Genomic DNA, 24,104 nt, shown 5'->3' with positions numbered 1-24,104 from the left:
CGCTCTTGTTGGCTGGTCCTCACTACATGTTCGTCGTCAAACCCACTGGCTCCAGGCCATCTATAAATCACTGCTAGGCAAATCCCCGCCTTATCTTAGCTCATTGGTCACCATAGCAGCACCCACCCGTAGTCTGCGCTCCAGCAGGTATATCTCACTGGTCATTCCCAAAGCCAACACCTCCTTTGGCCGCCATTCCTTCCAGTTCTCTGCTGCCAATGACTGGAACGAATTGCAAAAATCTCTGAAGCTGGAGACTCTTATCTCCCTCAATAACTTTAAGCATCAGTTGTCAGAGCACCTTACCGATCACTGCACCTGTACATCTGAAATTAGCCCACCCAACTACCTCATCCCTATATTGTTATTTATTTTGCTCTTTTGCACCCCAGTATCTCTATTTGCACATAATCTCTTGCACATCTAGCATTCCAGTGTTAATACTATTGTAATTATTCTGCACTATAGCCTATTTATTGCCTTACCTCCATAACTTGCTACATTTGCACACACTGTATATATATTTTCTGTTGTATTTCTGACTTTATGTTTTTTACCCCATATGTAACTCTGTGTTGTTTTTATTGCACTACTTTGCTTTATCTTGGCCAGGTCGCAGTTGTAAATGAGAACCTGTTCTCAACTGGCTTACCTGGTTAAATAAAGGTGAAATAAAAATAAAATAAAAAATCTGATTGATTGATTGCTTCTGTGGACAGGTGTCTTTTATACAGGTAACAAGCTGAGATTAGGAGCACTCCCTTTAAGAGTGTGCTCCTAATCTCAGCTCGTTACCTGCATAAAAGACACCTGGGAGCCAGAAATCCTTCTGATTGAGAGGGGTCAAATACTTATTTCCCTCATTAAAATGCAAATCAATTTATAACATTTTTGACATGCGTTTTTCTGGATTTTATTGTTGTTATTCTGTCTCTCACTGTTCAAATAAACCTACCATTAAAATTATAGACTGATCATTTCTTTGTCAGTGGGCAAACGTACAAAATCAGCAGGGGATCAAATACTTTTTTCCCTCACTGTAGTACCTTCAGAAAGTATTCATACCCCTTGACTTTTTCCACATTTTGTTGTTACAGCCTGAATTCAAAATGGATTCAATAGATTTTTTTCCCACCCATCTACACTTGACAAAGTGAAAACATATTTAGAAATTGTTGCACATTTCTTGAAAATTAAATACAGAAATGTCTCATATACGTAAGTATTCAAACCCCTGAGTCAATACTTTGTAGAAGTACCTTTTGCAGCGATTATAGCTGTGAGTCTTTCTGGCTAAGTCTCTAAGAGCTTTCCACACCTGGATTGTGCAACATTTGCCCATTATTTTGAAAAATGTTCAAGCTGTGGTTGTTGATCATTGTTAGACAACCATTTTCAGGTCTTCCCGTAGATTTTCAAGCAGATTTAAGTCAAAACTGTAACATTTTCTGTCTTCTTGGTAAGAAACTCCAGTGTAGATTTGGACTTGTGTTTTAGGTTATTGTCCTGCTGAAAGATGAATTCATCTCCCAGTGTCTGGTGGAAAGCCATGGTGGACTGGTGTCTGGTGGAAAGCGGACTGAACCAGCTTTTCCTCTAGGATTTGGCCTGTGCTTAGCTCCATTCCGTTTATTTTTTAATCCTGAAAAACTCCCCAGTCCGTAACGATTACAAGCATACCCATAACATGATGCAGCCACCACTATACCTGAAAATATGGAGAGTGTTACTCAGTAATGTGTTGTATTGGAATTGCCCCAAACACACTGTATTAATTGCTTTGCCATATTTGTGCAGTATTACTTTAGTGCCTTGTTGCATGTTGCATATTTTGCAATAAAAAATATATTCTGCACAGGCCTCCTTTTCGCTCTGTCAATTAGGTTAGTATTGTGGAGTAACTACAATGTTGTTGATCCATCCTCAGAGTTTAATGGCTGTGATAGGAGAAAACTAACTGTTTTACTCACCATTGGCCTCGTGGTGAAATCCCTGCGCGGTTTCCTTCCTCTCCGGCAACTGAGTTAAGAAGGACGCCTGTACCTTTGTATGACTGGATTTATTGATACACCATCCAGAGTGTAAATTAATTACTTCACCATGGTCAAAGGGATATTCAATGTCTACTTTTTATTTTATTTGTACCCGTCTACCAATAGATGCCCTTCTTTGCGAGGCATTGCAAAACCTCCCTGGTTTTGTGGTTGAATCTGTGTTTGAAATGTACTGCTCAACAGAGGCCTTACAGATAATTGTATGTGTGGGGTACAGAGATGAGGCAGTCATTTAAAAATCACAACCACTATTATGGCACACAGAGTGAGTCCATGCAATTTATGTGACTTGTTAAGCATTTACTCCTGAACTTATTTAGGCTTGCCATAAGAAAGGGCTTGAATACTTATTGACATTTCAGCTTTTCATTTTGTATTAATTAGTCAAATTTTTGAAAAACATTATTCCACTGAGATTATGGGGTATTGTGTGTAGGCCAGTGACAAAAAAAATCAAAATTTCATACATTTTAAATTCAGGCTGTAACAACAAAATGTGGAAAAAGTAATGGGGTGTGAATACTTTCTGAAGTTGCATGGACTCACTGTCTGCTATAATAGTGTTATTTTATATTTTATTTTTCTGTGTACTTTTAACCCCTTTTTCGGGATATCCAAATGGTAGTTACAGTCTTGTCCCATCGCTGCAACTCCCGTACGGAGAGGCGAAGGTCGAGAGCCATGCGTCCTCCGAAACACGACCTTGCGAAGCCGCACTGCTTCTTGACACACTGCTTGCTTAACCCGGAAGCCAGCCGCACCAATGTGTCGGAGGAAACACCGTACAACTGGCGACCGTGTCAGCGTGCATGCCACAGGAGCCGCTAGAGCACGATGGGACAAGGACATCCCGGCCGGCCAAACCCTCCTCTAACCCGGACGACGCTGGGTTAATTGTGCGCTGCCTCATGGGTCTTCCGGTCGCTTGACGCCTCAAGCACTGCGATGCAGTGCTTTAGACTGCTGAGCCACTCTGGAGGCCGCAATTATAGTGTTAAACATGAATTTTGAATGACTTCCTCATATCTGTACCCCACACATACAATTATCTGTAATGTCCATCAGTTGAGCAGTGCATTTGAAACACAGATTAATTACACTTCGGATGGTGTATCAATATACCCAGTCACTACAAAGATACAGGCGTCCATCCTAACAGAGTTACCAGAGAGGAAGAAAACCGCTCAGGGATTTCAGTTACAGAGTTTAATGGATGTGATAGGAGAAAATGGATCAACAACATTGTAGTTACTACACAATACTAACCTTATTGACAGAGTGAAAAGGAAACCTGCACAGAATAAAAATATTCCAAAACATGCATCCTGTTTGCAACAAGGCACTAAAGTAATAATGCAAAGAAATGTGGCAAAGCGATTACATTTTTGTCCTGAATACAAAGTGTTATGTTTGGGGCAAATCCAATACAACACATTACTGAGTACCACTCTCCATATGTTCAAGCATAGTGGTGGATGCATCATGTTATGGGTATACTTGTAATCGTTAAGGACTAGGGAGTTTTTTATGATAAAAAGAAACGGAATAGAGCTAAGCACAGGCAAAATCCTAGAGGAAAGAATTAGGGGTGTAACGATCCATCTACTACATCGATGTATCGATTTATATTCCTATGATCCAACTACATCGATCTGTGCTCGGCGAGTTGGCCTTTTGGACAACATATATCAATCTAACATCGTTTTAAAATGTAATAAATCGATTGTATCGATACTAGGAAATAACCCATTGGATTTAAGCACGTCAGACTTTATATGGATGTTTTTTCTTAGCACTTTTAATGATAAAGGCTTTAAACATTACTCGATTCAGTCTGCCTATCCGTGACGTCATCGCCCGCGCCAGCAGCAGCGCAAAGGCGCAAAGACAACAAAACATAGCATGGCGGACGACAGAGGAGAAGCCGACGAGCGAGAAATTATCAAGCCACCATTGCGGTCCTTACAAGAAACAGGAATCTAGGAAACTTCACCTGCACTGTCCAGTATCCAGGTATTTATTTCAGTCACACTGGTTGAATTTTTGGCTAAAAGGTTACTGAATCGATTTCAAGTCACTGAATCGTTTCGGATCGTATCGTTCTAAATGAACCAATATCGTCCTTGAATCGTATCGACAACCACGAATCGTGATACAAATCGAATCGTTGTTAAAACGAATCGTTACACCCCTAGAAAGAATGGTTCAGTCTGGTTTCCACCAGACACTGGGTGATTAATTCACCTTTCAGCAGGACATTAACCTAAACCACAAGGCCAAATCTACACTGGAGTTGCTTACCAAGAAGACAGTGAATGTTCTGTAGTGGCCAAGTTACAGTTTTGACTTAAATCTGCTTGAAAATCTACGGGAAGACTTGAAAATGGTTGTCTAGCAATGATCAACAAGCACATTTGACAGAGCTTGAATAATTGTTTTAATAATAAATGGGCAAATGTTGCACAATCCAGGTGTGGAAAGCTCTTAGAGACTTACCCAGGAAGACTCACAGCTGTAATCGCTGACAAAGGTGATTCTAACATGTATTGACACAGGGGGTTAAACACTTATCTAATCAAGATATTCGTTTTTTAGTTTTTATTTTATTTACAAATGTTAGAATTTTTCTTCCACTTTAACAGAGTATTTTGTGTAGATCGTTGACAAAAAATGACAATTCAATCCATTTAAATCCCACTTTGTAACACAACAAAGGTGGAAAAAGTCAAGGGGTGTGAATACTTTCTGAAGGCACCGTAGGCCTTTGTTCATCATCATCCACATACTTATTACTAAAACATCAACGCACATAACACAAACCATTATCAACCCGTATGTCCATCACCAAACACATACCTGGGTGTTAGGTATGACAACACTGTGGGACATGGACACAGCGCTGGAGGTGCAGGAGCTCTTACCAGGGCAGAGACAGTGAAGTCCCTGGCGTGCATCTTCTCAGTCAGCCAGTCCACCTTCCTGCGGGTGTTGATGAAGATCACAGCCTGGGTGATGGTCAGGGTCTCGTACAGATCACACAGGGTGTCCAGCTTCCACTCCTAACAATGGAAAGGGGGTTGAATTGAGACTGGAGACATGGGAATAACGTTGCTTTAAAGCTAAGTTGCGGAAAGGGACAGAGATCCCATCCACAGTGGACGTAATGACGTCACACCTGAAAAAACACTTCAGCAAAAACCCTACAGTGTCGAATAAAAATGGTGGTTGAAGTGTTTCCATTAAATTGTGCATTAATACATTGGCGACAGCCTGTACGCACTCACACCTATCTGTTTCATGTCTCAGGTAGCCTGCGAAAGCCAACATGGACAGAAGGCAATAATTGACTAATATTTGCCATATTCTAATCATTCTCATGTGTGGCAAAGTGAAACTTGCACTCATGTAGTGCTGAAATAATTGGATGGTGAAACTTGCCAGCCAACCAAAAAAGAAAAGTGACGCAATTCAGGCATTCTTGAAAGTCAGGACAATCAATGTCCTGCAAATATTTTGCAAGCAGAATAATTTAGAATTAAATGTGGAGCTTTATAGTTACGTGATGACACCACGTGTCCCACGTGACTTCAAAATTATTTGGCAATCATTATTTATTAGAAAAACAGTTTCCAGTATAATTTGTCACAATAAAGAAAAGTTCCACAAAAGATAAATCCAACCCTGTCGAACGGATGTAAAAAATATAAAATCTGATCTTGAGAAAATGTCTCCTATCTGCCGTTTCCATTACAGATGTCGCAAAGATTTTTGCTTTTGTCGAATAAACCTGGGTCATTGGAAAGCTGCCTACTGATTAGTATTCTATGTGAACAGAACACAGTTACTAGTAACAGGGGGGATCATTTCTTTTAACAATCTATTGTATCGTTTTGACAATATCGCACCAAAACTGCAGTATTCTTCCTTCATAGCTTGTTATCCATCTTTTTAAAACTAGAACCGCTAAAGAAGTCATTTTGACTGCTTATGAATTACATTTTTTAATTACTCTGCAATTTAAGTCATGCCCCCCTTTGTCCTTGACTTTTCCTAAATAGGTCTATATAACACACTGTAGTTAGACTCTTCAAATCACAAACAGAACTGGAGTTATAACCAGTTTTAGGAGGGCATGTCATATTTTTTTTATGGTTTCCCCCATTGCCCCTCCTTCTCCCGACAGTAGGGCCTGCTCCACTCCTTCTCCCAACAGGTCAAAGTGCAGTGCCCAGCTGATAATCACCTCGAAACGCAACCTAAACAAAAACATTTTTTGTTTACTGTCCCAATACCTTTGGAGCCGATTATAATGCTTTTGTTTCTGATTTTAACTATTTATCATCAAGGCCGCTCGTGGTTGGGGTATTTTTTTTAATGTGTCTTAAAAAAAGAAGTGGTTCCCGTGTTCCAACACATACGCTTTCTGTTTCATAGTTGTAACACAGGTACTCCACCAACAAAATAAATTGAACACTTGAATTTGTTTGTTTTGTTTTTACATATAGCCTACATTAACAAACTAATGAAAATGCTATTGTCTTCTTTTAAATTAAATACAAATCGTATTCCAATGCTTTACAAGGTCTTCATAAACGCAATCAAATGATTATTATATATTACATTTATTAATTACACTGTTATAATGTTGCAGTCTAGTGTTAAATAGCGAGCCAATTTGTTTTTAGCACTTATTCCATGACTGATCAAAACTTGTTTTCTCATGGCTCTCTCTTGTCCCTCTGCAGCAGACATATGGCGAGCAATACGTTTGGAACATCGAATCGCAATAAAATCACAGAATTGCATATCGTATCGTGAGGTCCCGGGCAATTCCCAGCCCAAAGAGTTACTGTGTTGTATTGACAAAATGGGGCTACTTAATTACTTTTGTTTTCTTTTAGATCAAATGTTTTGTATATGTTAAATCAACGGTTTTAATTATATAGAGCAAAGGAACAAAACTATTCACAAGCATCTATAAGAGCCATATATTTTATCTATATATACACACGTTTCTATAACAAGCATCTAGAACAGCAATACCTCTTTCTCCACATTAATGTAGAACTGGCGAATACCCTCCAGGGTGAGCTCCTCCTTCTTCACAAGGATACGGATTGGCTCACGCATGAACTTCTTGGTGACTTCCAGAACATCCTGAGGCATGGTGGCAGACAGTAGCACCACCTGGAAAATAGGATTGCGAAAGGTATTAGCTAGGCTCTATAGAACAAATACCTGACAGAGGAAAGTCTCTCACTCTCTCAGACACAACGATTCTACAGTCACCAAGTTGAAGTCTACAGTCACCAAGTTGAAGTTGACTTTATTCAAAGTCCTGAATCATTCCAAAGAGGCAGCAGGAAGAGCATGAAATCAACGTTTATTGGTTGCATACACAGATTTGCAGATGTTATCACAAGCGCAGCAAAATTCTTATGTTTCTAGCTCCAACACTGCAGTAATGCATAGCAATACACACATAAGCCAAAAGTAAAAACAAAAAATTAAATCAGAACGAGCAATGTCAGAGACCGGAATATAAATATATGTGTACAGTGCATTCGGAAAGTATTCAGACCCCTTGACTTTTTCCACCTTTGGTTATGTTACAGCCTTACTCTAAAATTGATAAAATAATTGTTTCTACTCAATCTACACACAATAACCCATAATGACAAAGCAAAAATAGTTTTTATTTTTTATAGCAAATTTATAAAATAAAACCGAAATATTAAAGTTAGACAAGCATTCAGACCCTTTACTCAGTACTTTGTTGAAGCACCTTTGGAAGCGATTACAGCCTTTAGTCTTCTTGGGTATCACGCTACAAGCTTGGCACACCTGAATTTGGGGAGTTTCTCCCATTCTTCTCTGCAGATCCTCTCAAGCTCTGTCAGGTTGCATGGGGAGCGTCGCTGCACCGATATTTTCAGGTATCTCCAGAGATGTTCGATCGGGTTCAAGTCCGGGCTCTGGCTGGGCCACTCAAGGACATTCAGAGACTTGTCCCGAAGCCACTCCTGCCGTTGTCTTGGCTGTGTGCTTAGGGTCGTTGTCCTATTGGAAGGTGAACCTTTGCCCCAGTCTGGAGGTCCTGAGCAGGTTTTCATCAAGGATCTCTGTACTTTGCTCCGTTCATTGTTCCCTCGATCCTGACTAGTCTCCCAGTCCCTGCCGCTGAAAAACATCCCCACAGCATGATGCTGCCACCACCATGCTTCACCTAAGGGATGGTGCCAGGTTTCCTCCAGACGTGATGCTTGGCATTCAGGCCAAAGAGTTCAATCTTGGTTTAATCAGACCAGAGAATGTTGTTTCTCATGGTCTGAGAGTCCTTTAGGTGCCTTTTGGCAAAGTCCAAGCGGGCTGTCATGTGCCTTTTACTGAGGACTGGCTTCCGTCTGGCCACTCTACCATAAAGGCCTGATTGGTGGATTGCTGCAGAGATGGTTGTCCTTCTGGAAGGTTCTCCCATCTCCACAGAGGAACTCTAGAGCTCTGTCAGAGTGACCATCGGGTTCTTGGTCACCTCCCTGACCAAGGCCCTTCTCCCCCAATTGCTCAGTTTGTCCGGGCGGCCAGCTCTTGGAAGAGTCTTGGTGGTTCCAAACTTCTTCCATTTAAGAATGATGGAGGCCACTGTGTTCTTGGGGACCTTCAATGCTGCAGATATTTTTTGGTACCCTTCCCCAGATCGGTGCCTCGACACAATCCTGTCTTGGAGCTCTATGGACAATTCCTTCCACCTCATGGCTTGGTTTTTGCTCTGACATGCACTGTCAACTGTGGGACCTTCTATAGACAGGCGTGTGCCTTTCCACAGGTGGACTCCAATCAAGTTGTAGAAACATCTCAAGGATGATCAATGGAAACAGGATGTACCGGAGCTCAATTTCAAGCCTCATAGCAAAGGGTCTGAATACTTATGAAAATAAAGGTACCTCTGTTTTTTTATTTTTAATACATTTGCAAACATTTCTAAAAACCTGTTTTTGCTTTGTCATTATGGGGTGTTGTGTGTAGATTGAGGAGGAAAAATATGTATTTAATCCATTTTAGAATAAGGCTGTAACGTAACAAAATGTGGAAAAAGTAAATGATTAAATAAAAAGTAAAGTAAAGCAACTGTTTTGTCTGTTGTAATAAAGGCTTTATATATACACACATTTGTTTTGTTAGAACAGACTCTGGTATACATATTTATTTAGTGTTGTTTACACTGTTCCAAATCGTCCGAATAATAATACAAATAATATTGTAATCTAACAGCAACTGTTCGGCACACAATACTCACGCAACGCTTGCACCTATACCCTCCTTTTTCTTGATCTCCAGTACCGTATTTTCCGCACTATAAGGCGCACCGGAGTATAAGCCGTAGCAGCTAAATTGAATGATATTGAATGATGTGTACATCTATAAGCCGCACTGGACTATAAGCCGCAGGTGTTTTAATGTTTAATTACCATATGTAAGGGTTCGTGCACAGAGGGGATTGTCGGGAAAGAGACAAACTGTCTTGCTCTCGTTCTGTCTCTCGTTCTGTCTCTCGTACCACTCTCGGTTCCACTTTTACTTTTGCGCGCTACCTGTCTCACTCTTTTCCTGCCTCCAGCTTTTCCTGCTGGAGCCCGCTGCTTAAAGGTGGGGGGCGCGGACCGGTCATAGAGCCCATAGAGTTAAAGTTGGTTGACTGTAACCAGGTAAAATCCATAGATTTAGGAGGTCTTCTAGTGGCCGTTAGCTGTAAAAATCCATAGATTAGCCGCATCGTTATATAAGCCGCAGGGTCGAAAAATGGGAAAAAAGGCGCGGCTTATAGTCCGAAAATTACGGTCGTTTCCACAACTAAGTCAAATGTCTTCCACAGATCTGACTTCCCCTTTCCCTCCTGAGCAACCAGTAAACATTCGGCCATTTCGAGTTTATTTTTCATGTCCTCTGCATCCATTTTGTTGTAGACATTACTGTATTTGCCGTTTGTTATAACCAATTTATTGATGTGATTATGATAGGTTATAGGTCAGGCCCTATTGGTCACATGCATGCGATGCTTACATGTTTCATGTAAAGAGAGCAAGGGTTGAGGGAATAGGGAAAGTTTTTCCTAAACAAATTAGGGATTTCGGTAACATAACTTTTCAGTCAGAAACAAGTAAGACACTAAATGGCTGAAATTATGTTACAATTTCAGCACGGAGAGCGCAATAAACACTTGCTGTGCTGCCATTTTGCTGCAGTAGGGAGGAGAGCGAGAACATGCGCCAGTCACACAGGCACTCACTGTCATTTTTAACACAGTGTGACCATCAGGCTCTTTGAGTCATTTGTGTGTCTTAATTATTTCATCAAACAGTGTGCTTAAAGCATCAGACAAGCTCAGTGCTTATGTAGATGATTTTATTCAAACACATAGTCTATCTATATATGGAAAAATAACTTTAAATATTTAGACCAATCGACTGGTTGAAAGAACAGGATGACTCTCGGTCGACCAAGATTTATTTTAGTCGGGGACAGCCCTAATATGAATAGAAAAAGGTGTGAACAGCAGTAGTTATTTAAGATGAGCCATGACTAGAATACACTATATACACACACAAAGTGGGTAAGAGTATGTAAACATTAAAGTGGCCAGTGTTCAATGACTATGTACATAACGCAGCAGCCTCAAGGTTCAGGGTAGGGAACCAGACGGAGGCCGACTAGTGATGAATGTTTAACAGTCTGATGGCCTGGAGATAGAAGCCACTTATCAGTCTCTCGGTCCCAGCTTTGATGCACCTGTACAGTCTCCTTCTAGATGGTAGCGGGGTGAACAGGCCGTGGCTCGGGTGGTTGAGATCTTTGATGATCTTCTTGGCCTTCCTGTGACACACGGTAGATGTCATGGAGTGCAGGCAGTGTAGTTGCCGTACCAGGTGGTGATACAGCCCGGCAGAATGCTCTCGATGGTGCATCTGTAGAAGTTTGTGAGGGTCTTAGGGGCCAAGCCAAATTTCTTCAGCCTCCTGAGGTTGAAGAGGCACTGTTGCGCCTTCACCAAGCTGTCGGTGTGGAGGGACCATTGCAGGTTCTCAGTGATGTGCACGCAGAGGAACTTTAAAAACAAATATTTTACCCTCTCCACTCCGGCCCTGTCGATGTGGATGGCGGCGTGCTCAGTGTGGCCCTGTCGATGTGGATGGGGGCGTGTAAGCTGTCTCGTTGTTTTTGGTAATCAGGCCTACCACTGTTGTTGTCAGCAAACGTGATTCTGTTGGAGACGTGCATAGCCACGCAGTCATGGGTGAACAGGGCGTACAGGAGGGGGCTGAGCACACAACCCTGTGGGGCCCGTGTGTTGAGGATCAACGTGGCAAAGGCGTTGTTGCCTACCTTCACCACTTGGAGTCGGCCCATCAGGAAGTCTAGGACCCAGTTGCACAGGGAAGGGTTCAGACCCAGGGCCCTGAGATTAGTGAGGAGCTTGGAGGGCACTATGGCGTTGAACACTGAGCTGTAGTTGATGAAAAGCATTCTTACATACAGTGGGGAGAACAAGTATTTGATACACTGCCGATTTTGCAGGTTTTCCTACTTACAAAGCATGTAGAGGTCTGTAATTTTTATCATAGGTACACTTCAACTGTGAGAGACGGAATCTAAAACAAAAATCCAGAAAATCACATTGTATGATTTTTTAATAATTAAATTTGCATTTTATTGCATGACCTAAGTATTTGATCACCTACCAACCAGTAAGACTTCCGGCTCTCACAGACCTGTTAGTTTTTCTTTAAGAAGCCCTCCTGTTCTCCACTCATTACCTGTATTAACTGCACCTGTTTGAACTCGTTACCTGTATAAAAGACACCTGTCCACACACTCAATCAAACAGACTCCAACCTCTCCACAATGGCCAAGACCAGAGAGCTGTGTAAGGACATCAGGGATAAAATTGTAGACCTGCACAAGGCTGGGATGGGCTACAGGACAATAGGCAAGCAGCTTGGTGAGAAGGCAACAACTGTTGCCGCAATTATTAGAAAATGGAAGAAGTTCAAGATGACGGTCAATCACACTCAGTCTGGGGCTCCATGCAAGATCTCACCTTGTGGGGCATCAATGATCATGAGGAAGGTGAGGGATCAGCCCAGAACTACACGGCAGGACCTGGTCAATGACCTGAAGAGAGCTGGGACCACAGTCTCAAAGAAAACCATTAGTAACACACTACGCCGTCATGGATAAAAATCCTGCAGCGCACGCAAGGTCCCCCTGCTCAAGCCAGCGCATGTCCAGGCCCGTCTGAAGTTTGCCAATGACCGTCTGGATGGTCCAGAAGAGGAATGGGGGAAGGTCATGTGGTCTGATGAGACAAAAATAGAGCTTTTTGGTCTAAACTCCACTCGCCGTGTTTGGAGGAAGAAGAAGGATGAGTACAACCCCAAGAACACCATCCCAACTGTGAAGCATGGATGTGGAAACATCATTCTTTGGGGATGCTTTTCTGCAAAGGGGACAGGACGACTGCACCGTATTGAGGGGAGGATGGATGGGGCCATGTATCGCGAGATCTTGGCCAACAACCTCCTTCCCTCAGTAAGAGCATTGAAGATGGGTCGTGGCTGGGTCTTCCAGCATGACAACGACCCGAAACACACAGCCAGGGCAACTAAGGAGTGGCTCCGTAAGAAGCATCTCAAGGTCCTGGAGTGGCCTAGCCAGTCTCCAGACCTGAACCCAATAGAAAATCTTTGGAGGGAGCTGAAAGTCCGTATTGCCCAGCGACAGTCCCAAAAGATGATCTGAAGATCTGGAGAAGGTCTGTATGGAGGAGTGGGCCAAAATCCCTGCTGCAGTGTGTGCAAACCTGGTCAAGACCTACAGGAAACGTATGATCTCTGTAATTGCAAACAAAGGTTTCTGTACCAAATATTAAGTTCTGCTTTTCTGATGTATCAAATACTTATGTCATGCAATAAAATGCAAATTAATTACTTAAAAATCATACAATGTGATTTTCTGGATTTTTGTTTTAGATTCCGTCTCTCACAGCTGAAGTGTACCTATGATAAAAATTACAGACCTCTACATGCTTTGTAAGTAGGAAAACCTGCAAAATCGGCAGTGTATTAAATACTTGTTCTCCCCACTGTATGTATTCCTCTTGTCCAGGTGGGATAGGGCAGTGTGCAGTGCAATGGCAATTGCGTCGTCCGTGGATCTGTTGGTGCAATATGCAAATTGTAGTGGGGCTAGGGTGTCGGGTAAAGTGGAGGTGATATGATCCTTAACTAGCCTCTCAAAGCACTTCATGATGACATAAGTGAGTGCTACAGGGTGATAAGTCATTTAGTTCAGTAGTCTTCGCTTTCTTGTAGGGGTGTAACAGTCCACGTATTCGTATCGAACCGTTGGGTACGGAGACCTCGGGTCGGTCTGCACTGAACCTGAATGAATCCATAAAAAAAATATATATACACCAAATCAAAACTCTAGGCCTATAGGCTATGACTACGCTGCGTTGTATGACTTGAGTAAATCTGAGCTGAAATAAACATGGTCTATTCCGTTAAAACAACTAGAGCCTATTGCACATGCTGTAAAATTTGAATCTTAATTGGCACATTTCAAACTGTACTTTAGTGAGGCGCAGCCTGGAACTAGTTCTGTACAATGGCTAGTGGTGGGGTCGATAAACCAGGAGAATTTTCCCTCGTCGTTTAAATCTCCAGTTTGAAAAACATTTTGGCTTCCCAGTAGATTACAACGGCAATGGACAGACAGAGTATGTCACCACTGCTCAACGAGAATAGCCTATGCAGCTGCCAACACCTCAAACGTTGATACATTTACACCAACATCACCCCAGTATTCATACCACCGGAGCAAGACGGAAATGCAAAAAAAAAAACGACTTAGTTTCCCGTCTGCATTCAAGCAGCCCTTCACAGCAGATTCTGACCGGGCCAAAGCAATTTGAGAGCGATAGGTATGTTTATAGCCGTAGATATGCGCACATTCTTGTTGGGTGAGAACAACACTGTCTTTCGAGCCACATTACGAACTTTGCCCTCTTGCACCCATTTCAGCAAACAGGTAGTACCCGCTCTACAGTGCCTTCAGAAAGTATTCACACCCCTAGATCTTTTCCACCTTTTGTTACATACTGAATTTAAAAATGGATTACATTTAGATTGTGTGACTGATCTACACACAATACCCCATCATGTCAGTGGAATTATGCTTTTAGAATGTTTTACAAATTAATAAAAAATGAAAAGCTGAGTCAATAAGTATTCAACATGTTTGTTATGGCAAACATAAATCATTTAGGAGTAAAAATGTGCTTAACAAGTCAGATAATAAAGTTGCATGGACTCACTATGTGTGCAATAATGGTGTTTAACATTCTTTTTTAATGACTACCCCATCTCTGTACCCCATACATACAGATAATTGTAAGGTCCCTCAGTCGAGCAGTGAATTTCAAGCACAGAGTCAACGACACAGACCAGGAAGGTTTTCCAATACCTCGCAAAGAAGGGCACCTATTGGTAGATGGGTAAAAAAGAAAAAAGCAGACATTGAATATCCCTTTGAGCATAGTGAAGTTTTAATTACACTTTGGATGGTTTATTAATACACCCAGTCGCTACAAAGATCTACAGGCATCTTTCCTAACTCAGTTGCCGGAGAGTAAGGAAACCACGCAGGGATTTTACCATGAGGCCAATGGTGATTATAAACCAGTTACAGAGTTAAATGGCTGTGATAGAAAACTGAGGATGGATCAACAACATTGTAGCTACTCCACAATACTTAAATCAATTAGAGTGAAAAGAACGAAGCCTGTACAGAACAAAAATATTCCAAAACATGCATCCTGTTTGCAATAACGCACTAAAGTAATGCTGCAAAAAAACTGGCAAAGAAATTGACTTTTTGTGCATTATGTTTGGGGCAAATCCAACACAACACATCAATGAGTTCCCACTCTTTATTTATTTATTTTTAAAGAAAAGGAACGGAGCTAAAACACAAGCAAATTCCTTGAGGAAAACCTGTTTAGGTCTGCTTTCCACCAGACACTGGGAGACAAATCCACCTTTCAGCAGGGCAATAACCTAAAACGCAAGGCCAAATATACACTAGAGTTACTTACCAAGACAACATTGAATGTTCCTGAGTGGCCTAGTTACAGTTAGAAAAAAATTCTAAAAGCATAATTCCACTGACATTATGGAGTATTGGGCCTCCTGTAGCTCAGTTGGTAGAGCATGGCACTTGCAACGCCAGGGTTGTGGGTTCGATTCCCACGGGGGGCCAGTATGAAAATGTATGGACTCCCTACTGTAAGTCGCTCTGGATAAGAGCGTCTGCTAAATGACTAAAATGTAAAAAATGTAAATGTATTATGTGTAGATCAGTCACACAAAATCTAAATGTAATCCATTTTAAATTCAGGCTGTAACAAAATGTGGAAGAAGTCAAGGGGTGTGAATACTTTCTGAAGGCATAAGAAATAAGCAAGCTAAAGTCGAAGTTGTCAATGAATTGGCCAATGCCCCCTGTGTTGCGCTTACTACAGATGAATAGACCCAAGGCTACAGAGAGCTACTTAACAGTGACAGCCCATCACATTAGCCCGGCGTGGGAGATGACAAGTACCGTGCTATAGACACGCCCCCATTATGAGTCACACAAGTGTGCATATTTTTCTCTTTGTAACGAAACATAGCATAAACCTATACAATGTCTGAGCCATGTTTACATATTGATTTCACATGCATATTGCACTTTATTTTAGTTTGCGTAATCGTGTGTTTTCATTTAAGAAAATACAAAGCGTTGGTATTCCTTATTGTGCTCTCATGAGGCATTATATGATCACATACTGTATGGAATCAGGAATACCAACACTTTGTATTTTCTTAAATATTTTTTTTTTAAACTAGTACCGAAACTAGGGGTGTGAATGTTTAAACATTAAAACGTTTAAACAAAGTTGGGATCCTTAATGTTAAGAAAAGTCCCTAACTGAAAAACTAATGTCTTTGTCCCCCCCCCAACCCCCACTTAAATAAAATCACAGTTCAGTTATCACAAAACATTATTTTCAGTTTTATAGCCGATAGGCTATAAAAGGCCTGGGGAAGTTGTGCAATTCAAATAAAACCAGAGAGGAAGAGGTGAAGACAAGACATTACGATATTTAATTTATTTTTATTTAACCTTTATTTAACTAGGCAAGTCAGTTAAGAACAAATTCTTATTTACAATGACGGCCTACACCGGCCAAACCCGGACGACGCTGGGCCAATTGTGCGTTGCCCTATGGGACTCCCAATCACGGCCGGTTGTGATACAGCCAGGGGGTCTGTAGTGACGCCTCAAGCACTGAGATGCTGTGCCTTAGACCGCTGCGCCACTCGGGAGCCCAAGATGCAGATTACCAAAACATATGAGCAAGCTTCAGCCTCTCTCTCCCCCTCAAGCTGGCCTGCCGGCTCTGTCTATTTGCTAATGATGCAAGTGTGTGTTCAGTCTTCGGTTTATTGTATTTAGAATATCCTAGCCTATTCATGGCATCGATGTCTTCGAGCTAGTCTTGCGAGCACGGGGTAAAGGAATGCCGCTTCTGTAAAGGAATGCCACTTCTGAAGTGGGACTAAAGTCCATCACTAGGCAACCAGAACTGTCAATCAAATAATCTTGAGCTGCTGCTGCGCACAGCCTGCTTGCCTGCGCACAGACCACTCTCTACTAAAAAAGTACTTTGTTAAATACCATGACGTACCAAGACATTTATACTGAACAAAAATATAAACCAACATGCAACGATTTCAAAGAGTTTACTGAGTTACAGTTCATATAAGGAAATCAGTCAATTGAAATAAATTCATTAAGCCCTAATCTATGGATTTCACATGACTGGGAATAAAGATATGCATTTGTTGGTCACATATACCTTTTTTTTTAAAGGTAGGGGTGTGGATCAGAAAAACAGTCAGTCAGTATCTGGTGTGACCATTTGCCTCATGCAGCGCAACACATCTCCGTCACAGAGTTGATCAAGCTGTTGATTGTGGCCTGTGGAATGTTGTCCCACTCCTCTTCAACGGCTGTGTGAAGTTACTGGATATTGACCGGTGTAATGATCATGCTGTTTATTCAGCTTCTTGATATGCCACATCTGTCAGGTGGATGGATTATCTTGGCAAAGGAGAAATGCTCACTAATAGGGATGTAAACAAATGTGTGCACAAAATGTGAGAGAAATAAAGATTGTGATATTTTATTTCAGCTCGTAAAACATGGGACCAACACTTTACATGTTGCGTTTATATTTTTGTTCAGTATATAACCTCATTGCCTGGCCCTATTATTCTGCATTGTAAGTTCACCTGGAATTGTATTACTTTTTCTTATCGTTTAACACACTTGAAGGCCTTACGTTGGCCACAGAGATGGGGAGCACACAGTCCTCATTAGCGGCGGGGGCCCACATTGGCGGCTCTGTGTTGTTTTCCTCAAAGCAGGTGAAGAAAAGGTGTTTAGCTTGCACGGGAGAGAGGCATCGGTGTTCGCGACGTGGCTGGCTATCCCTCGTCTGTCTGGAGTCCCTGCCACATGCGTCTCGTGTCTGAGTCGTTAAATTGCAACTAGTCCCTGTATTGTAATTTTGCATCTCATTGCCTTACGGAGGTCATAGATGTTCCCAGTCACCGTGTCGTGGTTAGATGCGAATGCTGCCATCTATCCACAGTTTTTGGTTTGGATATGTTCTAATCGTCACAGTATGAACAAAATACTCTACACACTTCCTGATGAATCCAGTCACCAAGTCCGTGTATACGTCAATACTATTCCCAGAGGCGACCAGGAACATTTCCCAGTCCGCGTGATCAAAACAGTCTTGAATCATAGATTCTGATTGGTCAGACCAACGTTGAACAGTCCTTACCATAAGTGCTTCATGCGTAAGTTTCTGTCTATAGGCGGGGAGGAGCAAGATGGAGGCGTGATCTGATTTGCCGAAGGGAGGGCGGGGGAGGGCTTTGTTCTCTCCGCATGTAGCACAGGAGATGTGTTGGTAGAATTTCGGGAGCATTTACCTCAGATTTCCTTGATTAAAGTCACCAGCTACAATAAATGCGGCCTCAGGATATGCGGTTTACAGTTTGCACAAAGTCCAGTGTAGTTCCTTGAGAGTCATCGCGGTGTCAGCTTGTGGGGGAATATACACGGCAGTGACAACCGAAGAAAATTCTTTCTGGAGGTAATGTGGTTGGCATTTGATGGTGAGGTATTCCAGATCAGGAGAAGAAAAGGCCTTGAGTTTGTGTACGTTACCACAATCACTCCATGAGTTGTTAATTATAAGACATTCCCCTCCACCCAAATAGTTATTTCTTCCTGTCCGCGCGATGAACAGAGAACCCCACTGGCTGTATGGAGACAATATATCCAGAGAGAGCCATGATTCTGTAAAACAGAGTATGTTAGAGTCCATTATGTCTCTCTGAATGGAGATTCTCGCCCTGAGCTCGTCTACTTTACTACTGTCCAGGGACTTAACGTTAGCGAGTAATACTCTGAAGCGGTGGATGGTTTGCTCGCCACCTGAGCCTGACTAGAACCCCACTTCTCCCTCTCCTCCAACGTCAACGTTTTGGTGTAGCACCCAGGATGAATGGGGCTGCCTCGGGAAGGATCCAGGTCAGGGAAGTCAAATTTCTGGTGAGTGGCCACCGATCTAATGTCCAAAAGTTATTTTCGGCTGTAGGAAATAATACTACAAACATTCAAATCAAATTTTATTGGCCACATGTGCCGAATACAACAGGTGCAGACATTACAGTGAAATGCTTACTTACAGCCCTTAACCAACAGTGCATTTATTTTTAATACAAAAGTAGAATAAAACAACAAAAAAGTGTTGAGAAAAAAAGAGCAGAAGTAAAATAAAATAACAGTAGGGAGGCTATATATACAGGGGGGTACCGGTGCAGAGTCAATGTGCGGGGGCACCGGCTAGTTGAGGTAGTTGAAGTAATATGTACATGTGGGTAGAGTTAAAGTGACTATGCATAAATAATTAACAGAGTAGCAGCAGCGTAAAAAGATGGGGTGGGGGGGGGGGCAGTGCAAATAGTCTGGATAGCCATGATTAGCTGTTCAGGAGTCTTATGACTTGGGGGTAGAAGCAGTTGAGAAGTCTTTTGGACATAGACTTGGCACTCCGGTACCGCTTGCCGTGCGGTAGCAGAGAGAACAGTCTATGACTAGGGTGGCTGGAGTCTTTTACAATTTTGAGGGCCTTCCTCTGGGTCCTGGATGGCAGGAAGCTTGGCCCCAGTGATGTACTGGGCCATATGCACTACCCTCTGTAGTGCCTTGCGGTCAGAGGCCAAGCAGTTGCCATACCAGGCGGTGATGCAACCAGTCAGGATGCTCTCGATGGTGCAGCTGTATCATTTTTTGAGGATCTGAGGACCCATGCCAAATCTTTTCAGTCTCTTGAGGGGGAATAGGCTTTGTTGTGCCCTCTTCACAACTGTCTTGGTGTGTTTGGACCATGATAGTTTGTTGGTGATGTGGACACCAAGGAACTTGAAGCTCTCAACCTGTTCCACTACAGCCCCGTCGATGAGAATGGGGGCGTGCTCAGTCCCCCTTTTTTTTTCTTCCTGTAGTCCACAATCATCTCCTTTGTCTTGGTCACGTTGAGGGAGAGGTTGTTATCCTGGCACCACACGGCCAGGTCTCTGACCTCCTCCCTATAGGCTGTCTCATCGTTGTCGGTGATCAGGCCTACCACTGTTGTGTCGTCGGCAAACTTAATGATGGTGTTGGAGTCGTGCCTGGCCATGCAGTCATAGGTGAACAGGGAGTACAGGAGGGGACTGCGCACGCACCCCTGAGGGGTCCCCGTGTTGAGGATCAGTGTGGCAGATGTGTTGTTACCTACCCTTACCACCTGGGGGCGGCCCGTCAGGAAGTCCAGGATCCAGTTGCAGAGGGAGGTGTTTAGTCCCAGGATCCTTAGCTTAGTGATGAGGTTTGAGGGCACTATGGTGTTGAATGCTGAGCTGTAGTCAATGAATAGCATTCTCACGTAGGTGTTCCTCTTGTCCAGGTGGGAAAGGGCAGTGTGGAGTGCAATAGAGATTGCATCATCTGTGGATCTGTTGGGGCGGTATGCAAATTGGAGTGGGTCTAGGGTTTCTGGGATAATGGTGTTGATGTGAGTCATGACCAGCCTTTCAAAGCACTTCATGGCTACAGACGTTAGTGCTACGGGTCGGTAGTCATTTAGGCAGGTTATCTTAGAGTCCTTGGGCACGGGGACTATGGTGGTCTGCTTGAAACATGTTGGTATTACAGACTCAGTCAGGGACATGTTGAAAATGTCAGTGAAGACACTTGCAAGTTGGTCAGCACATGCTCGGAGTACACGTCCTGGTAATCCGTCTGGCCCTAAGGCCTTGTGAATGTTGACCTGCTTAAAAGTCTTACTCACATCGGCTATGGAGAGCGTGATCACATAGTCATCCGGAACAGCTGGTGCTCTCATGCATGCTTCAGTGTTGCTTGCCTCGAAGCGAGCATAGAAGTGGTTTAGCTCGTCTGGAAGTCTTGTGTCACTGGGCAGCTCGCGGCTGTGCTTCCCTTTGTAGTCTGTAATAGTTTTCAAGCCCTGCCACATCCGACGAGCGTCAGAGCCGGAGTAGTACGATTCAATCTTATTCTGAGCAAATAATGTAAGAAATAACACCAAAAGAAATACTGCAAAGTTGTCTAGGAGCTAGAAACAGGGTGACCGTGTCTGTTGGCGCAATCTTGTCATCATAGCATCCTAATGGACTGTTTGACAGTCTGTCCCCTTACCTGTGTGTGTGTGTGTGTGTGTGTGTGTGTGTGTGTGTGTGTATGTGTGTGTGTGTGGTCCTCTTACCTGTGTGCTGGTGCAAAGCTTCTGGAAAATCTCATAGATCTGGTCCTTGAAACCCCGGCTCAACATCTCATCAGCTTCGTCCAGGACAAACATCTTGATGTACTTAGCAGCTGTGGGGGAAGATGAGCACTTAGTTCAGAACACAAAATAGTCCAATCTCAATACTCTGTTCAGTAAACAAAAAATGTAATAAACATACCGATGTAAGGTTTGCACCCATTCCATAATATGGGGCTTGTCAAAGCAGCCTTTTCCTACATGAGAGGATCCGGACAAGAAAATCGCCACAAACTGTAAAACCTGAACCATGTGAGCTACAAACTAATATGTCACCAATATCGAAAGGGGAGATTCCATTGAACACGACAGTGTCTGTTGTTTGGGTCTATGATATCCACAAGCTTTACCGCAGTTGTCTGAACTCTATTGCGGACGTCCTCATTTCGAAGAGGTCTTCTCACAAAACTGACTGTCCAGAGCGAACCGTTGGAGCTACAAACTAATATGTCACCAATATCGAAAGGGGAGACTATCACAAACAAGAAGGTGTCGGTTGTTCTGCTCTACGCCAGTACTGGGCTGTAAAATGTGCCAGATGTGTAGATATTGTAATCTAAGGCCTTAGACCTACAGGGTGAACCGGTTCCCATGCTTTTAAAATAACCATTCTGTTTGGAACAGTATAGATCACTTTTCATTCGCGGTTTGATGAAGATTTTTCAGTAAACTATTGGATAAACAAAGTTAATCACAGACATGACAAAGATATAGTCAGAATTCTCTGTTGCTAGGCAATAACTTAATTGGTTCCTTTCACTGGGGGTGTGTGTGAAATGGGGATCTGACCTCGGGTCAAATTCCTTGCTCTTACCTAATCCATGGCTGTCCTACCTTATCAGAGACTGAAACCAGACTGTTGCCTTTTGCCTATCTCCTCAAACAAAGTCCTGAGAGCGGAGCCAGAGTTGAACAGAGTTTAGACTAATTACAGCATGACGGGAGGGGAGAGAGGAGTTGGGTTTTGGGTATGTTTGAGAGATTGAGTGTGGACCTGTTATGTCCAACAATCAATCTTCAGGTCAAGTCAGGTTGAGCCGGGGTTGAACAGAGTTTAAACTGAACATGATTATTTGTGCATGGCAAGGGCTTGATTGATGGTACTACTATTGATTCTAAACTGAATAAAAGTCAAATTTAGCCGCTATCATAGACTAAGGAAGTGGGCGGAGCGGTCGAGAGGGGGAAACTGAGGATGGTGGTGGGGGAACCCAAGAGGGAGGGGCTATAAGCTAAGATGTATGTGAATATGACTATATAAACGGAGAGCTGAGAGGTAGACGAGAGTTGCTCTGCAGACCAGCTCGGCTTTCGTTGCTCTATGTAATAAAGTCTATCTTGATTCTACAAAAACTCTGGAAGATTTTTAATAAGTATAGTGATCATTTTCCACATCATATTGGCGACCCAGATGGGACTGGAAAAATAGACCATTGGGGTTACTACACCGTCTGAGAAAGTTTGGACGGATCACACACAAAAATACAGTGGCCACTGTTAATAGAGGTAAGCGACGTTCTTACTTTTAACATAGAAATTGTGTGATTCGATCAAGCTGAATCTGAAGGTAAGGTACAATAGAGGGATCTCTCCAGTATTAAGGACTACATTTAGGAAAAGTTTTTGTTGGAATGATAAATAAGCATGCATGCAATGTTGTTGACAATTGATGTTTGAGCAGGCTAGCAGACGAGCAGGCTAGCAGACACACAGGCTAGCAGACACGAAGGCTAGTAGACGGGCAGGCTAGCAGACACGCAAGCTAGCAGACCGGCAGGCTAGTAGACAAGCAGGTTAGCAGAGACGCAGGCTAGTAGACAAGAAGTTTAAAAAGTAGTTTTGCTCGTCCAGAGTAGGTGGGCAGTAACTAAATAAAAAATCATGCGGATACAGCCCAGGGGATGCAATACATAGGGCCAATCGGGTAAAAAAAAGTAGGTCATCCTGAGTAGGTAACACCATAAATTGGAAGTAGCGCCGGTCATCCAGAGTAGGTGAACGGTTGTGAAATAGCCACAAGGGCTTCAAAATATACAGAAAGTGTTAAATAGAGTAGGTCTGCTCATCTCGTGTGGGTGAATGGTTTGCTTGAGCGGCTGTGAGTCATTCAATTGTGATTAAGTTGTATGTTTCATCTGTCTCATTCAGCTTGCTCATTTGGTCAGCTTGATCAATTTGTGTGGTTCGATTGTTTTGTCTGACTCGTTTTGTCCAAGACTGGTTTGTTGGACCTGCTTGGGTTTGCGAAAGCAACTCTTTCATCTTTGTCCACTGGTCTGACTCAATTCGTGCATTCAATCTGTCGAATTCACTCAGTTGTTCATCTGATGTATTTGTTCAATTCGTCTGATTCATTTGTTTGTCTTGCTGGCCATTCTGTTCGATTCATTTCGGCACAAGAGGCTGCTCATCGTTACCGGTGTGTGTGAGTGTGTCCTGATCAGAAAGGGATCAGAAGGTGTGTGTGTGTCCTGATTAGAAGGGGATCAGAAGGTGTGTGTGTGTCCTGATCAGAAGGGAATCAGAAGGTGTGTGTGTGTCCTGATTAGAAGGGGATCAGAAGGTGTGTGTGTGTCCTGATCAGAAGGGGATCAGAAGGTGTGTGTGTCTCCTGATCAGAAAGGGATCAGAAGGTGTGTGTGTGTCCTGATCAGAAAGGGATCAGAAGGTGTGTGTGTGTGTCCTGATCAGAAGGGGATCAGAAGGTGTGTGTGTCTTTACCAGTAGGAGTATGAGAAATCCTGTTAGGGGAACAGGTCACAGGTACCGGTGTGTTTGTGTGACGTCTAGACATTGTATTTTGGCCAATCTTTTAGGGTATCATTATATTTGGGAAATTTAGAAGTGATGTAGGATTATGGTAAAATTGACCACAGTAAAATAATAAATGTGATAGGGTTAACGTTCCAAATTTGGGCCCTTTGATAGAATAAAATATTATACGAATATTGATTAAGTGTGTTAGGAAATAGTATTGTGTGAATGTGATCTGAGAGTTGTGTGAATATGGGAATTAGTTTTAATGTAAGTTTGGATAATAAGTT

At 42.7% G+C, this 24,104-nt stretch overlaps 1 protein-coding gene across 1 annotated transcript in view; it reads right to left on the bottom strand.

Moving 5' to 3' along the window:
* The window catches only part of LOC121579686 (eukaryotic initiation factor 4A-I), a 63,480-nt gene that overhangs the window by 8,459 nt on the left and 30,917 nt on the right, over positions 1 to 24,104 (bottom strand). The window contains exons 6-8 of the mRNA XM_041894487.2: positions 21,004 to 21,113; positions 7,098 to 7,241; positions 4,976 to 5,113 (exon numbers count right to left, since the gene is read on the bottom strand). Of these exons, the coding sequence (XP_041750421.1) occupies positions 4,976 to 5,113; positions 7,098 to 7,241; positions 21,004 to 21,113 (392 nt within the window). The remainder of the gene's footprint in view (positions 1 to 4,975; positions 5,114 to 7,097; positions 7,242 to 21,003; positions 21,114 to 24,104) is intronic.

This window comes from Coregonus clupeaformis, chromosome 13, assembly GCF_020615455.1.
Source record: "Coregonus clupeaformis isolate EN_2021a chromosome 13, ASM2061545v1, whole genome shotgun sequence".
Lineage (NCBI taxonomy): Eukaryota > Metazoa > Chordata > Actinopteri > Salmoniformes > Salmonidae > Coregonus > Coregonus clupeaformis.
Note: the sequence above shows the minus strand (reverse complement) of the source record. Positions and strands in the feature narration are given on the sequence as shown.